The 15,736-nt window shown below is 55.0% G+C and overlaps 1 protein-coding gene across 6 annotated transcripts in view; it reads left to right on the top strand.

Moving 5' to 3' along the window:
• The window catches only part of SIPA1L3 (signal induced proliferation associated 1 like 3), a 216,704-nt gene that overhangs the window by 169,133 nt on the left and 31,835 nt on the right, over nt 1–15,736 (top strand). For all 6 annotated transcript variants that reach the window (XM_046680688.1, XM_046680687.1, XM_046680682.1 and 3 more), the window contains 2 exons: nt 9,112–9,239; nt 14,624–14,742. In XM_046680688.1, the coding sequence (XP_046536644.1) occupies nt 9,112–9,239; nt 14,624–14,742 (247 nt within the window). The remainder of the gene's footprint in view (nt 1–9,111; nt 9,240–14,623; nt 14,743–15,736) is intronic.

Raw genomic sequence — 15,736 nt, 5'->3', positions numbered from 1 at the left:
CAGGAGGACTGGCTGTGTCTCCTAAGATTTAGGGCCAAGCGACTCAGGCAGGGCTCACCGTAGGCTTTCCTTGCAGCAAAATTTTGGTTATCATTTTCTTTTTTGTTTTCCTTTACTTTTTTTTGTTTGTTTGTTTGTTTTGCTGAGGAAGATTTGCCCTGAGCTAACATCTGTCTCTAACCTTCCTCTTTTTGCTTGAGGAAGATTCACCCTGAGCTAGATCTGTGCCAGTCTTCCTCTACTTTGTGTGTGGGTCGCTGCCACAGTGTGGCTGACAAGGGGTGTAGGTCCATACCCACGATCTGAACCCAGGCCACCAGAGCAGAGCATGCCAAACTTTAACCACTACACCACAGGGCAGCCCCGGTTGCCATTTTCTTGACAGCTGTATCACTTGTTTGAGCAAGACCATCTGCCTTCCAGCACGGCCATTCACCTAACTCTCCGGCCCCGCTTCCCGAAACCAGGCCACCAGCATTACCCCATTTTCATGGCCTTTTACGCTTCAGTCCTGCCCCCTTGAATCCTCCGCCAACCTGGCAGCCTGAGGGATCTTCCCAACTCCTCCATGGCTCCCCAGGGCCCTCCCAATAAACCCAGACTCTCCAGGTTGCTCTCCAGCTGCCTCAGCTCCTCTGTTCCCCTGTCCTCGAGCCCGAGCTGTGGGCCTCGTCTGGATGCCTCCCTTCCTCCTCCCCCTCCTGCAGTCCATCCGTTCAGTCTTCAGAGCGTCTCTACCCCGTCCCCCCCATCGCTCTGGCTCCTGCCTGGGCCCCGGCCTTCGTCTCACCTCTGGTCCACCCTCCACAGCGGCCAGAGGGCTCTTTCTGTATCTGGCCACACCTGTCCCCTGCTCCAGACCCCTCTCGTGCATCTGAGAGCCCTCAGGACACAGCCTGCGCGCCTCCCCGTGGCCAGCAAGGCCCTGCCCGCCTTGCCAGCCGTGTGTAGTGCACACATCAGCCACGCTGGCCGCTTCCAGTCTCCTAAGCAGGCTGTCGGCATTTCAGAGCCCTCCTCATGTTCTTCCCTCCTCCTAGAAGTTCTTCATTCTTTTCACCCCACACCCCCCGACCCTGCCAGCTCGAGCACTGGTGCTCTTCCTCCAGGAAGCCTGCCCTGAACCTCCCCCGGCACTCGGGGAGGTCTGTGCCCTGCCCCTCGCTTCCCTGTGTGTTTCCCGACCGTGGCCGTGAGCGCTCTCCATTCTGTTAGCCCAGTTGTTTGTGTGTGTGTGTGTGTGTGTGTGTGTGTGTGTGTGTGTGTGTTACACGCATGCGTGCTCTTGAGAGCAAGCCCTCTCCCCAGGATCTAGGCTTCCCGGTCCATCTTTGCGTTACCGTCATGCAACACGGGGCCTGACACATGGTGAATCCTTGGTATGTGTGTGATGAAAGGATGGAGTGAATTTGTTTCCTTAAAGCCCCTGCCGTGAGGCCGGGGATCAGTGCCCTCAGCCAGTGGGCCTGCCTCTGAAGCACCCGGAGGGAGGGCTGGTCGACATCTAGATGCCTGGGCCCCACCCCCAGCTTTCTGGCTTGGTCGGCCTGGGGCAGAGCGTGCGATGCCAACATTGCCGTCCAGGGAACACTCTGAGAGCTGCCCCACTAACCATCGTTTGATCGCAAGCCTCTGCTGTAAAACCAGGGGAAACGTACCCCCTCTCTCCTCTTCTGGTAGCTGCCAGTCAGCTTCCTGTCAGCACGGGCTCTCCAGGGCTTCTGTGTGCCATGTGCCGGGAGAAATGCTGGAGCTGCCCACTCACCGGGGCTCCACGGGGCAGAGCGCTGACTGGTGGAGAGAGGGTCTTAGAAGGGATGTGCACCCTGAGGAAAGCGCTCAGACTCAGGCCCTGGAGGAGGGAGCCTGCCACCCTGGAGGTCTAGGCTGACTGCTGGAGGAGGTGACATTCGTGCAGGGCTTTGAGAGATCAGTAGGAGTTCGCTGCAGAGAGGAGGAAGGACGTCATTCCAGACAGAGCAGAGGCCACAGACGTGAATGAGCCAAAGGGTGTGGAACTCGGGAGGAACCAGAGGAGCATGGGGGCTGCAGGGCGCAGAGACCCCTGGGCAAGGGCTGCAGGGCAGAGGCTGGATGTGGCAGGTGGCCCGAGAACAGAGGTGGCGGGGATGACGCTACTGCTGCCCCAGGGAGCTTTCCTTTTTTTTCACTTCAAAGTCTTGGTGTCCCACCTTTATTATTATAATTTTGAAATAATTATAGATACACAGGAAATTGCAGAGAAATGTACAGGGAGGTCCATGGACCCTTCCTGCAGCCCCCCAATATTAACATCTTGTGTAACTGTAATCCCAGACCGAGCAAGATGCGGACCTGGGTGCGATCCGTAGGACGCATTCAGAATTTACCAGTTACGCATGCACACGCGTGTGTGTGTGGCTCTGTGCAGTTTCGTCATGTGTGTAGTCTTATGTAACCCCCACAGTCAAGACACTCTGTTGTATAATCACCACGAAACCTCTTCCTGCCACCCCATTATGGCCACACCCATCCCTCGCCCACCCCAGCCCCTGGCACCCATTCATCTGTTCTATCTCTCTTTAATTGTTGTTTCATGAATGTTATTATATAAGAGGAATCTTATCGTATGTATCCTCTTGAGGTTGCTTTCCACTCAGCATAATTTCCTTGGCGTTCATCCAACTTGTCGCCCATATCTGTAGTCGATTTCTTTCTGCCACTGAGTGCGTTCCATGGTGCAGAGGTACCAGAATTTGCTAACCATTCACCGTTGAGGGATGTTTCGGTAGTTTCTGGGCTTGGGCTATTATAAATATTTATGCTCTGAACACGTGTGAAAATAAGTGTTCATTTCTCTGGGATAAATGCCCAGGGATACAGTTGCTTGCCAAGTTGAGGAAACCACCTCAGTGTCCATCAGTGGAAGAATGGCTAAATGAAATGTGGCACATGCCCGCAGTGGAGTATTATTCAGCCCTAAAAAGAGGAAATCCTGCCATCTGTGACGACGTGGATGGACCTGGAGCGCATTACGTTAAATAAATCAGACAGAGGAAGAGAAATACTGTATGGTATCAGTGACATCTGGAATCAGGAAAAAAGTTGAACTCAGAGAAACAGAGCAGAGTGGCGGTTCCCCGGGGGCGCGAGTGGGACGGGGAGTGTTGGTCCAGGGTACAGACTCTGAGTCATGAGATGGATTAAGTTCTGAGGGTCTCGGGAACAGCACTGGGATTATAGTTAATAAAGCTGTAGCATATACTTAAAATCTGCCAAGAGAGTAGATCTTAAGTGTTCTTACCCAAAAAAGGGTAACTGTGATAGATGTGCTAGTTAACTGGGTTGTGTAATCATTTCACAGTGTAGACGTGTATCAAACCGTCACATGGTGCGCTGGGAATATATTACAGTTTTATCTGTCAGTGATGCCTCAGTAAAGCTGGGGTGGGGGGTGGCTCTAAGTGCTGCTTGGCAAGTGGAGGGCAGGGTTACTGCCCCGAAGGGCTGGCCGACCCTCTGTGTTGCGTGTAGAGAAGTGTTTAGAAAAAAAAATACCACTGCTTACTGTGTGGTAAGTCCGTGTTTAGTTTTAAAAGGAACTGGCAAACCACCCTCCGGAGCGGCCGGAGCGTTTCCCATTCCCACGGCAGTGAGGAGCCATCCACTTTCTTGGCATCCTTGCCCCTGTTAGTCTCATTGCAGTTTTTTGTTTTGCCCATTCCGATAGGTCTGTAATGGTGCTCATTGTGTCTCTCGAACAGCTAATGACGATGAACATCTTCCTGGCTTATTTGCCAACTGTGTGTGTCTTGAGTGAAGTGTCTGTGCCTGGTGTTGGCCATCTTCTCATTGGATTCAGTGTTTTTCAGTGTTGGAGAGTTCTTCGTGTCGTCTAGATACAAGTCTTTCATCAGATATATGATTTGCAAATGTTTTCTCCCAGTCTTTAGTTCCTTAACAGGGTCCCTTTTTTTTTTTTTTTTTTGGTGAGGAAGATTGGCCCATCGGCCCTGAGCTAACATCTGTTGTCAATCTTTTTGCTCAAGGAAGGTTGTTGCTGAACTCACATCTGTACCTATCTTCCTCTGTTTCGTACATGGGACACTGCCACAGCATGGCTTGATGACCAGTGCATGGGTCCACACCCAGGATCCAAACCCACAAACCCCAGGCTGCCAAAGCAGAGTGCGCGAACTTAACCACTACACCACCGGGCCGGCTCCAACAGGATCTTTTGCAGAACAGAAGCTTTTAATTTTGATGAGGTCCAAATTATTTTCTTTCTTTTACGGATCGTGCTTTTGGTGTTAAGTCTAAGAACTCTTAGTCCTGAAGATTTTCTCATGTTTTTTCCTGAAAATTTTATTGTTTTCCATTTTTACATTTAAGATGATGATCCATCCTGAGTTAATTTCATTCAGTTAATTTTTGCATAAGGTGAGAGGTTAGGGTGAAGTTCCCTTTTTTGCCTACAGATGTCCGTTTACTGAGAAGGCTCTCCCTCCTCCACCACATGGCCTTTGCTCCTTAAAGCGAAAATCCGTTGGAAGGAGACATTAATTGGGCACATTTGTGTGGGTCTGTTTCTGGTTCTCCAGTCTGTTCCATTGATCTGTATGTATGGTCTCAGCGAGTGCTCCCAGCAGCTCCCCGAGTAGGTGCTTCATTATCCCATTTCACGGAGGGGAAACTGAGGCTCGACAAGGTGAATCCTCTTGGCCAAGGTCACTCTTCCAGGAAGTGGCAGAGCCAGGCATGTGACTCAGGGGGCTGACCCTGATCCCAGAGCTGTGCTGCCTGCCCAAAGGGCTCTGAGCACATCCTCCGAATCCAGGCGACATGCACTGTCCCTGATGTGGTCCCTGCCCACAGCGACCCTCGGTGGCTGTGATTCTGTGTTTCCGGCTCTCTGGCATTGACAAGTGGGAACATAGCAGTTTTTCCTGGGCCTCTCGCTCTTCCCTGCCCACCCGTCCCTTCCCAGAGCTCCAGTGGAGCCTGGCTCTGCTCTCCGCGGCCCAAGCCTCCGCGTTTTTATCTCTGTCCGTAGCTAGCTTCCAAGCTTTGCCAGATATCCCTGGCAAAGCTCATCCCCGAAACCCCCAGAAGTGTCTTTCCTAGGCTGTCACCAGCCTGTGGTAAGAGGCCTGGGAGCAGGTCGGGCTGCCTCGGTGGCCTTAGGCCTCAGCTCCGTAACCCTGTTCCTGCTGCACAGTTGCCCCCTGACATCCTGGAGACTGTGTGACGCAAGCCGGACCTTTCCGCCTCTGGGCTCCTCTGTCTCCTGCTGAAGGCTTCTCCTTGCCAGGCTTTTAGGAGCACAAAGGCCCTTGTGGACAGAACCTATCCTGTGGCCCATCTCAAACTTACTGAAGGACAAGGTGGCGAGATGGCCTGCCCTGTGAGCCAGTGGCCTGCCCCGTGAGCTGTGAGCATGGGCGGGTGGCTTCGCCCTGCGCGTCTGCTCACACATGGAACGTCCGTGTCCGAGCGGTGCTGAGACCAGTGCTGCCGAGAGGGGGGCCTGGGCCAGCGGCTGGTGACAGAGGCTGGCGGTCGCTGGCTGCCCTCAGGAGTTTGCCCCTTTGCGTGCAGGATGGGCAGACCGCACTCGGGACAGCATTAAGACAGATCATGTGCCTGGCTCACCCAGCCTGCAGGGCCAGACCAGGCCCCAGACCCTGGCTCATCAGATTGCCTAGTTGGCTTTTTTTCCCCTCTGTATTTTTCTGTCAGCTCCTTAAAGAGTGGTACCGCAGTTAGGAGGCATTTGGCTCTCTGTGAGAGAAAACCTAACTCAAGAAGGCATGAAGGGTCAGCCCTGGTGGCCTAGTGGTTAAGTTCGGTGCATCCGCTTTGGTGGCCTGGGTTCAGTTCCCGGGCGCACACCTATACCACTCACCAGTGCCATGCTGTGGCAATGGCTCACATACAAAAAGAAGATTGGCAGCAGATGTTAGCTCAGGGCAAGTCTTCCTCAGGAAAAAAAAAAAAGAAGAAGAAGAAGAAGGCATGAAGCATTGGAGGGATTTATCATCACATAATAAGAAGTCCCGAGATGTATGGCTGGTTAAATTCTGCAGGGCAGTCCTCAGGGACCTGGCTGCACTCGTGACCCATGATGGCTTCTGTGGCCCCAAGAAAACCAGTGCCCTTCAGAGGAAGACAGAAGAGCTTCTCTTTGCTTTTGAGAGTGAAGGGACTGGGTCGCTTGCCCATCCCTGAACCAAACCTGGCAAGGTCGCCTGCATGACTGTCTTAAACCATCAGGACTGACTCCAGTCACCTGGCAGAAGGATGCCTGCCAGAGCAGAATCGGGGCTCCACCTGCAGGGACGCGGCAGCTGAGGGCTGCTGGCATGGCAGCCCACGATGGCCACACCGTCCTTCCACCCTCTCCCCAGTCAGCCTGTGCTTCACCCGTCCTTTGGTCCATGATCGGTGTGGGAGAGTGACTGCAGGCTGGAGCCCTGCCCTCAGGAGAGGCCTGTGCCCTCGTTCGTGTCTGTCCTGGCCGTTTCCTCTGTGCCGCGTGGGATTAGGTTTGCCTTCATGATACAGAAAATGTTGATTCAGATGAGACAGTTACTTCCTCCCGTGTTGTCAGGGAGCCAGTCTCCCCGTCGCCAATGCTCTGCCGTCCTTGGCCTGCGTCCTCCTGGTCTTCAGCCTGGAGGAGAAGATGAGGCAGAGGCACCAGAGCGCACTTCCAGAGGTTTCCTGGAAGTCACGTCACGGGCAGCACTTTTATCTCATTGACCGGAACTGCAAGGGAGCCTGGGAAATGTAGTCCATTGACTGATGGCATTGCTGCCCCGGGTGCAGTTGGGATTCGGTGGCAAAGGCGGGGAGGGGAGGGATCTCGGGGGAGCCGCATGCAGCACCTGCCCCTCATACCTTCCTCTTTCCTCTGGCTGACCCCAGCCGCTGCTGCCGTTTTCCTTTCGTGCTCGGGATTTGATGGAGAGCCTTTGAGAAAATGGAACGAGCACATCAACACTTCCATTTACAGCTATGGAGGAGCCACACTTTACCAGGCAGTTGGCTGCGAAGTCAGCCAGTCAGCTGAAGATTGCTTATGCTTTTGTCGTCCTGGCTCTGTCTTCCTTTCCGGGAGGCATCAGAGGTGATGTCTGGGAGGGGGGATGTTATGTGTTTTCTCGGCAGGTGAGCAGAGACGAGTTTTCAGAAAGTCCAGTGCGTCTCTGAAGCCGCCCTCTGCTGCCCTGGAGGCGTTTAGAGTCAGTCTTTGCAGAGACCGCCTGGCTTGGGGCTGGCGGGGTGACCCTGAAGAAGTCGGCTAACTCCTCTTTTGGATGTCGGGGGTCCCACTGCATCACCCTCCCAAGTGGCAAGTGTAGACACAAGCAGCCAGACTAGTGATCACCATATGGGCTTGACTCGTCGAGGCTCAGGAACGCCACAAAGTAGGGGGCCTGTGTCGATGGGGTGCTTCTGGCTGCAAGGAACCGAGATATGGCTGGCTCAAGCATTGTAGGAATTTGTTATCTTACAGGACAGGAGGCTCAGCGGCAGGGCAGGCCCGGGGAGGGTTAAGGCAGCATCTCGACTACTTTACCGAGGGCCGGGTTCCTGCCACCTCCCCTCTTCACCCGCAGCCATGACCTCATCCTCAGACTGGCAGCCGGAGGCTGACAGCAGCTCGCGGTGTTCTGCCTGGACCAGCAACGCCCAGATGAAGAAGAGAGGCCATCTCTCTTAGAAGCAAGAGACTTTTGTAGCCAATTTCTCCCATATCAGTCAGGTTATGCCAGGTGACAAGCACCTGAAAATCTCAGTGACTTAAATTGACAAAGGTTTATTTCCCTCCCAGGGTGCAGCTCCACTGCTGGCTGGCAGGGGACGTCTCAGAACCCAGGCCACCGGGGCAGCCTCCATCTCCGAGTCACTTCCCTCACGGCTCATTGACGAGAAGCAGCCGCACGGCCCCCCCACCTATCTCAGGGGTCCCCTCCTACCATATGCTTGCCAGGGGAAAAGCCAGAAATATTTTGTGGGAATCTGAAAAACTCACACCCTCTCACATCTCATTAGCCAAATTGTGTTATTGCCTGTGCCCAAACCAAGCCAGGGCGGGGAGCAGGGTTTCTGGCATGAGTGACTCTGAGCTGAGGTGAATGGACGTTGGGAGGCGCCCAGAGGATTCACGTCAGGGCATGGAGGATGCTTCCGGGGGGTGAGGCCACGGGGACCCCTCCTCCGTTCGGTCTCTGCCCTGGCCTGTGGGTGAGCAGAGCCAGCCTCCCGGAGAGTCTGTCTGGGAGACGACTGTTTCCTCCGCTCTGCGACCCTGTGAGGTGGAAAATGTCATTATCCCATTTTTCAGATGGGAAAACTGCAGCTCACCTCGACGAGGCTTGCGGACCAGGGTCACATGGCTTGCAAGGCGGAACTGGGGTTTGAGCCCACATCTGCCTCGCTGTGAGGCGTGAGCACACAGCTGTGCCCTCCTCCGGCAGAGGGACGCGCAGAGCTCTGGCCCGTGGGCCCATTGTCCCAGCTCGCCTGTGTCGTATCAGCCTCAGGCCCAGTGCTGGGCACCCTGGATGTCATTCAGTTCTATAGGGAAAGGCCTACTGTGACTGCCTCTGACAGCTAGGGAAACTGAGTCTCCAGGCTAGAAAGTGACTGTCTGTCCCTGGCTGGACAAGAGGTGGTGGTGAGGGTTGAACCCCATCCTGCCCGGCTCCAGGCCTCCTGTGCCTGTAAACACTCCTTATCCTGCTCTGCTCCACCCGAGAAAGAGGGAGCCAAACAGGCCCCGGGGGCTGCTGACAACAGCTCACCCCGTTTTGCAGCCAAGAAACAGGATCCCCCAGGAGCCCACGGGTAGGGCGGTGGCCCCAAGTGGCTCCTGCCCCTCCTTCCTTGAGGACCCGCCTTGCCCTGCGCTCCCTGCCACCACCAGCTCCCTGGCGGGAGTCCCAGGCGAGACTCATTCCTGACCCTCGGTTAATAGCAGGTTTCCAGGCTTACTCATCCAGCCTTGCTTTCTCCTTCCTCGCAGAGCCTCCTGTGCGTAAACCCCCCAGTGGACAAGCCCGAGGCTCAGGTGGTTTTGACACAGCCGTCCTCACCCCGCCTGTGCCTCCTCTCACTCCCCTGCAGGTATGCGGCCGCCCCTCACCCACTGCTGTCTTTTGATCCCCACTTCGGCCACGATGGGACGTCCAGCGGCGACTCCTCCTCGGGCGGCCTGACCAGCCAGGAGAGCACCATGGAGCGCCAGAAGCCAGGTAAGGCCCCCCCAGGCCAGCCGTGCCCACCGACCTCGCCCTGCACACCCCTCCCTTACAGTCTGACGGGGGACGCCCCTCGCCTGTCAGTCACGGATAAAACACAGAAAAGCTGCAGGAGCCACACATGAGACTAGAGAGGTCACCCGGGAGAGCCGTGGGGACCGGTGAGCCGGGTCCTGATCCATCCAGACGGCCTCAGCAGACGGCCTCTGCCAGCACTGTCAGTCAGCAGCCAGAGCACAGATGTGTGACGTGGGGTGGTGATCACCAGGAGACAGCGATGAAAAGGACTAAAAGCGGTGCTCTCAGGAGGACGGTGTTGTGAGGCTGTTCCTTCCATAAGCCTCCGGTGCTGTTTTCCGACTGTTACAGACGAACAGCATATGCTGAGCATCCCGTGTGATACCATCACAAAGTGACGCACCCGCGTTCCACACCCAGCCTCCCAAGAGCCCCCATGCCCCTCCCAACCAGCACCCCGAGGGCCCCCCACTCCTGCTCCTCACAGCCAAACCCAGTCCTGCCTGGTGCTGAAGTTTATGGGCTGCAGGCTCCGCCGGCTGCATCATGTGTGTGCAGCTGGCTGCTGGGCTCAGTGTTGTGTCCGTGAGAGTCATCCGCGGGACAGTGTGTAGCAACGCGGTTTCTGAGTAGCGTTCTATTGGATGAATGGCCCACCGTTTATGACTCTGCTCTAGTGTTGATGGGCGTTTGGGTTGTTTCCAGTTTGGGGCTGCTTAGAATAGTGCCGCTGGGGAATATTCTCACACATGTCTTTTGATGAACACAAGCTCACATTTCTGTAGGTGTGTACCTGGGAGAGGAATTGCTGGGCCACATGTTTAACTTTGTAAGAGACTGTCGAACTGTTTCTCAAAGTGACGAACCATTTCACACTGCCACCGGTGACACCCAAGAGTTCCATTTGCTTTGTATCCTCTCCAGACTTTTCTTTTTTTCTTTTTCTTTTTTTATTTTTCTTGGTGAGGAAAATTGGCCCTGAGCTAACATCTTTTGCCAATTTTCCTCTTTTTGCTTGAGGAAGATTGTTGCTGAGCTAACATCTGTGCCCATCTTCCTCTGTTTTGTATGTGGGACACCAGCACAGCATGGCTTGATGTGCAGTGTGTAGGTCCGTGCCCAGGATCCAAACCCGTGAACCCCAGGCCGCTGAAGTGGAGTGTGCGAACTTAACCCATGTGCCACTGGGCTGGCCCCCTCACCAGCCTTTACATTCCAGCCATTCTGGGGGGCACAGAGTAGTAGCAGGTTGTGGTTTTAGTTTCCGTTTTTCTGCCGTCTGATGAGATGAGCATCTCCTCATCTGTTCGTTCTCCTTGATGTAATTACTGCTCGTGGGCATGTACTCCTTAGGGGAATATTTTAAACATAATTTCACATAGCAAACTTGCAGTTCCTTTACAGTCTGAGAACCACCAGATGAATGGGTGGGTTCAAAAGAAAGGAAGTATCAGAGAGTGTTGACGTGGGAGGGGGAGGGGACGGACGTGTCCACTTAGGGGATGTCTGAGAATTTCCAGGCAGCTCCTGGGGATGGCCGTGCCGGCGCGTCACCGGCACCCCGGGCACTGTGGGGTAGGGAGGAGGTTGCATGGCCCGGGGTCAACGGCCTGGAGAAGGCCTCAGTACCCTGGCCCCGGGGTTCCCTTAAACCGGGGAAAATGGTTGGACTGGAGGCCAGCAGCTCACCCTCCCACCCCCGCCCCCGCCCCCCCCCCCCCCGCCGCACTGCCCCCAGGGCCTGCGGACACGGGGTGCTCCTCTCCTCGGCGCGCTGGGTCCTGCCCATCACTGCCAGCACTTCTGCAATCTTTGCTCTGACACAGACAGATACGGATCTTTTTTTTCTCCACCCAGGTAATAAAAGAAAAGTGTTGCTTAGAGATTTCATTAAAACGGGGAGGAAATTTTTCCAGCACTTACCGTGGGCCTTAAATAAGGTGTCACAGAAACCCACCGTTGTTCTTCCCTTCTCCTCTCTTCTGTCCCCTGGAGCTTGGTGCTCCTCTCACTTCCTTGGGACCTTGTTGTAAGTTGACTAACAACCCCCCTACAGACACACACACACACACACACACACACACACACAGAGTGTGTGTTTGGAAATCATCACGCAGTCTAGAATATGTTCAGACTCAGATAAAAGGTGGTCAGGTGAGGGGCAGGGATCTGACAACATGACAGACACGGGCTTGCACAGCTGTTCAGATGATGATAATCATAGTCACAGCAATCCAGGTTTGTGCACTTATTTCCTCATCCCAGAACATAACAGAGTGGGCACTAGGGCTGCCCCGTTCTCGAGATGAGGAAAAGGAGGCACAGGGAGATTGTCACGTGTCCAGGGTCCCTGCTGGTGAGCAGCATAATTGGGATTTGAATCAAGGCCTGTTGGGTTCTAGAACCCTCCTTAACCTCCCCCACCTGCAGACCCCACCCGCAGTGTCTCACCCACGGAGTGTGAGTGTCTCCCAGGCATTTGAGCACCCAGGTTGGGAAGATGGCCCCAGAGTCTCCAGCTGTCCGGAGTCCGAGCCCGGACACAGTTTCAGCACCTCTCTCACAACCAAATCCGTGTCTGTCGCCCATGTTAAAGGTGTTAAAGGGAAGGTCACTGGTGGCAAGTCCAGAGAACAGTGAACAGCCCAGAATTAGGGCCTGCTAAGGGCAGAGCCAGGGACACTGGGAGAGCCAGAGGAAAAGGAGACTGGCCTTCATCCCTCGGTTCCTTCGACATGTCACTAATGATGTCCACCAGGCTGGGTGCCAGGGATACAGTGTGGGCCAGACGGGCACCTCCTGCCTTTTTGAAACTGACAGTCTGGTAGGAGAGATGGACAGTACACGGGGGCACGTGGTGATAAAATAATCACCAATAATGTCGCGTGTCAAGTGGAAACTAACACAGGCCAAGAGAGAGGTTGACAGAGTTTGGCGGAATCTCTGAGCAAATCACATTTGAGGCGAGACTAGAAGGAGAGCCTTCCATGGAAGGGATCAGCTAGTGGAAGACCCTGGGGCAGCAGTGAGTCTGGAGCTGGAGGGACGAGAGGAGGGCCGTGTGGGGCAGAGAAGTGGTGGGAGGCGAGGTCAGGCAGGTGACGGGGACAGAGCGCGGGGGAGGACCTTGCGACTTTGTGCTCAGAGTGAGACAGGAGCCACAGGGCTCAGTTCTTCTGAGCAGGGGAGGCATGGGATCCAACTCAGGTGTTCACAGGGTCCCTCGGGCTCCAGATTCTTGCCAGGTGGGGACAGTATGGGGGAGAGATGGGCTGGTTCTGGATCTGGTCCTTTGAAGGTCGAATCGACAGTTCCCTGATGCCTCTGTGGGTGTAGAGAGAGGAGTCAAGGATGCTGTGGCCTGAGCAGCTGAAAGGTCAGAGCCACATGGACTGAGCAGGAAGGACGGTGAGAGGTGCAGGTTTGGGGGAAGATTTTGGCTTTGCCCGTGTCCAGTGGGAGGTGCCCAGTAGACACCCCACTGGAGGTGGTGAGGCAGCCATATATATGAGTCTGAAGTCGAAGAGAGGTCCAGGCCAGACAGAAATGTGGGAGTCGTTGGTGCTGTAGGTGGTAGGAAGGCTTTGCACATGACTGCACGGGGTTGGCTCTCAGGAGAAACCTGGTCTCCCAGCGTGGTCTGGCTGCCTCCCAGGGGACGGGTACCTCCTGTACCCATGGGATGCTCCAAAGAGGAAACCCCACTCCAGACGTAGAGTAGGTAGACAAAACGGCCAGCCTCCCCGCTTTCTCGTATCTGTGGTTCCCAACTCAAAGCCACACAGATGGTGACACCCATCACTATACCAGCCAGGCCACTCTCTGCGGTGGCCCTGAGCGCCCTGCCCGGCCCACCCAGAGCGGGAACCTCCCCCAGCAGGAAGGAACGTGGGCCCAGAGCACCCTGGGGCTGCATGGCTCTAAGCACAGGCTCTGACAGGCCTGGCGGGAATTCTGGGTCAGCCATGTGACCTTGACAGTGACCTCAGACCCCTCCTCGGCAGTGGACGTCCTAGGTGTCTCTCCTTCCAGGGCAGTTTGGGGCCCAGTGAGATCACACCTGCCCAGCCCTCAGCACAGGACCCCCCTGTCACCAGGTGCATGACGGCTGCTGCTTGTCAAGCCCTGACTCTCTTCGTTACCCGTGGTGTCGTGTTGGGGAAGCACAGAGGGCAGAGGGGTCACAAGCTCAGGTCTGAGCCCTTCTCACTGGGAGACCTCGGACCAGTTCCTTAACCCCTGCGTCCTGATGTTCTCCTTCATCTGTTGGACGTGGGACTGTCCCTACCTCACAGTGTTATTGAGAGGACGCGGCAAGGTCATGCTGCTGACCCGGAACACTGGCTTCGTAACAATCATCATTACTGATAAGTATCGTAAATGCGGCAGTGATCAAAAGTGAGGGCTCTGGGGTGAGACCATCTGGTTCAGATGCTGTGTTAGTGCATTTGTAAGTTTAATCGATACTGACTAGCCTTCCATTGGGTCATTGTTTTGCTTTTTAAGGTCAGATGCTCAGGTCAGGCACACTGACCAGTCTTGGGAGTCTAGACTAATTTACACCCACGCCAGCCGTCATGGTTTTAAACCCACTTCACGTTTGAACCAGCAAGCCCACTTGTAGAACTCTGTCCCAGACGCGTCCCACGCTTGCTCCAAGTTGCATGTAGAGGGAAGGCCACTAAAACCTTGTTGCAAAGAAAAGATGGAAAATAACCTAAACATCCATCAGTAGGAAACTGGTTAAGTAACCGATGTCCATTCACGTGCTGGAATGCCGTGCAGCTCTTAAAAATAAGATGACCACATGTTCAGTTGCGTGAGGATGTGTTACGAAGCAGCAAAGCGAAAGGCAAGTGTAAGTATATCATAAAGTGAAAAATCAAGTTGTAGGACATTTGTTATGATGCCGTTTTCCTTTTTTAAAAAAGTTATGCACGTTTAACCAAAAAGGATTGCTACCTTGCCTATACGAAGAGTCCTATTCGCCAGTAAGATAAAAGACAGTCAAGCCCATAGAAAAACGGGTAGAGAATGTAAACAAGGAATTTACAAAACAATCTGAAGGCCTGTAAGGATGGTGGTGTGCACAGCCTCCCTTGGGGATGGTGATGGAGGTTGCTGAAAGGCATCGATGAGTGGACCATGTGAAACGCTGGAGTGGTGCCTGGCACAGTGGAAAGTGCTCAGTAAATATTCCATTACTGAGTCTCACACCCAGGACGGGAGCAGATGGGGTCAAGGCCCTGGTGAGCTGAGCCAGCGGGCTGGCAGAGGGTGGGACCATCAAAATATCTCTAGGCCACATTCCTGAGCCTGCGTCACCTCTAACCGCTGCTGTGTCTCCTTTCTTCCTGCAGAGCCTCTGTGGCACGTGCCCGCCCAGGCCCGGCTCTCAGCCATGGCCGGAAGCAGCGGGAGCAAGCACGCCTCCAGGCAGGATGCGGCAGGCAAAGAGTCCCCCAACAGGCATTCCAAAGTGAGTCTGGGCCCCGCCCACCCCACCCTGGGGCTTTGGGACTGCCAGCTAAGTGAGCTGAGTGCTGTGGGGCATGGCCTCCCCTGGGCGGGGCCCCTGAGTGCCACGCATCCTCCCCCTTTGCCACCGTCCACTCTAGCCGAGGAGCTAAATGCTTGGTCTGGAGTTAGAACCAGCCAGTTTCTCATTATTGCATCTGTCGTGGTAGGTGTCTTCCCAGCTCGGGCTGCTGTAGCAAAAATACCACGGTTGGAGTGGCTTAGGGACAACAGAAATTTTTTTCTCGCAGTTCTGGAGGCTGAAAGTCCAAGGCCAGGGCACAGGTAGATTCAGTGTCTGGTGAGGGCCCGCTTCCTGGGTCACAGGCAGCCTTCTCGCTGGGTCCTCACGTGGCGGAAGGGGCGAGGGAGCTCTCGGGGTCTCCAGGGGCACCGATTCCATTTGTGAGGGCTCCTCCCTATGACCCAGTTGCCTCCCCAAGGCCCCACCGCCAATCACATCTGAGATTAGGATTCAACACGTGAACCTGGGGACACAAACCTTCAGTCTACGGCAGTAGGTTAACGGCCACCACAGGCAGTCCCCAAACCTCGGTGACCTCACACAGTGGAACTTATTTCCCTCATCTGACAATACAGGATGGGTGTTCAGTGAGCAGCTTTCCACATGGCGGTCCCGGAACCCAGGCTCCGTTCCTCCTGTGGCTCTGCTGTCCTCAGGGCCCCGGAGCCTCTGCTGGGTCCCGGCCTCTTTCCAGCAGACGGGGGTGAGGAGAGAGGATCCCGTGGGAAGTGTTTGTGGCCCAGGCCTGGAAATGGCGTAAGTCACTTCCACTTCCACTGCATTGGCCAAGGCTCCGTCACGAGGCCACACAGAAGTGCAAGGCAAGCTGGGAAATGTAGTCCCAGTGCGCCCGGGAAAGGGAGAGAGTTTGGTGAGCACTTGGCACCTTTTGCATCCGTTCATTCAATGGGTGTTTGATGAACTCTTACAA

This window comes from Equus quagga, chromosome 13, assembly GCF_021613505.1.
Source record: "Equus quagga isolate Etosha38 chromosome 13, UCLA_HA_Equagga_1.0, whole genome shotgun sequence".
Lineage (NCBI taxonomy): Eukaryota > Metazoa > Chordata > Mammalia > Perissodactyla > Equidae > Equus > Equus quagga.
This window is presented reverse-complemented; position numbering and strand designations above follow the sequence as displayed.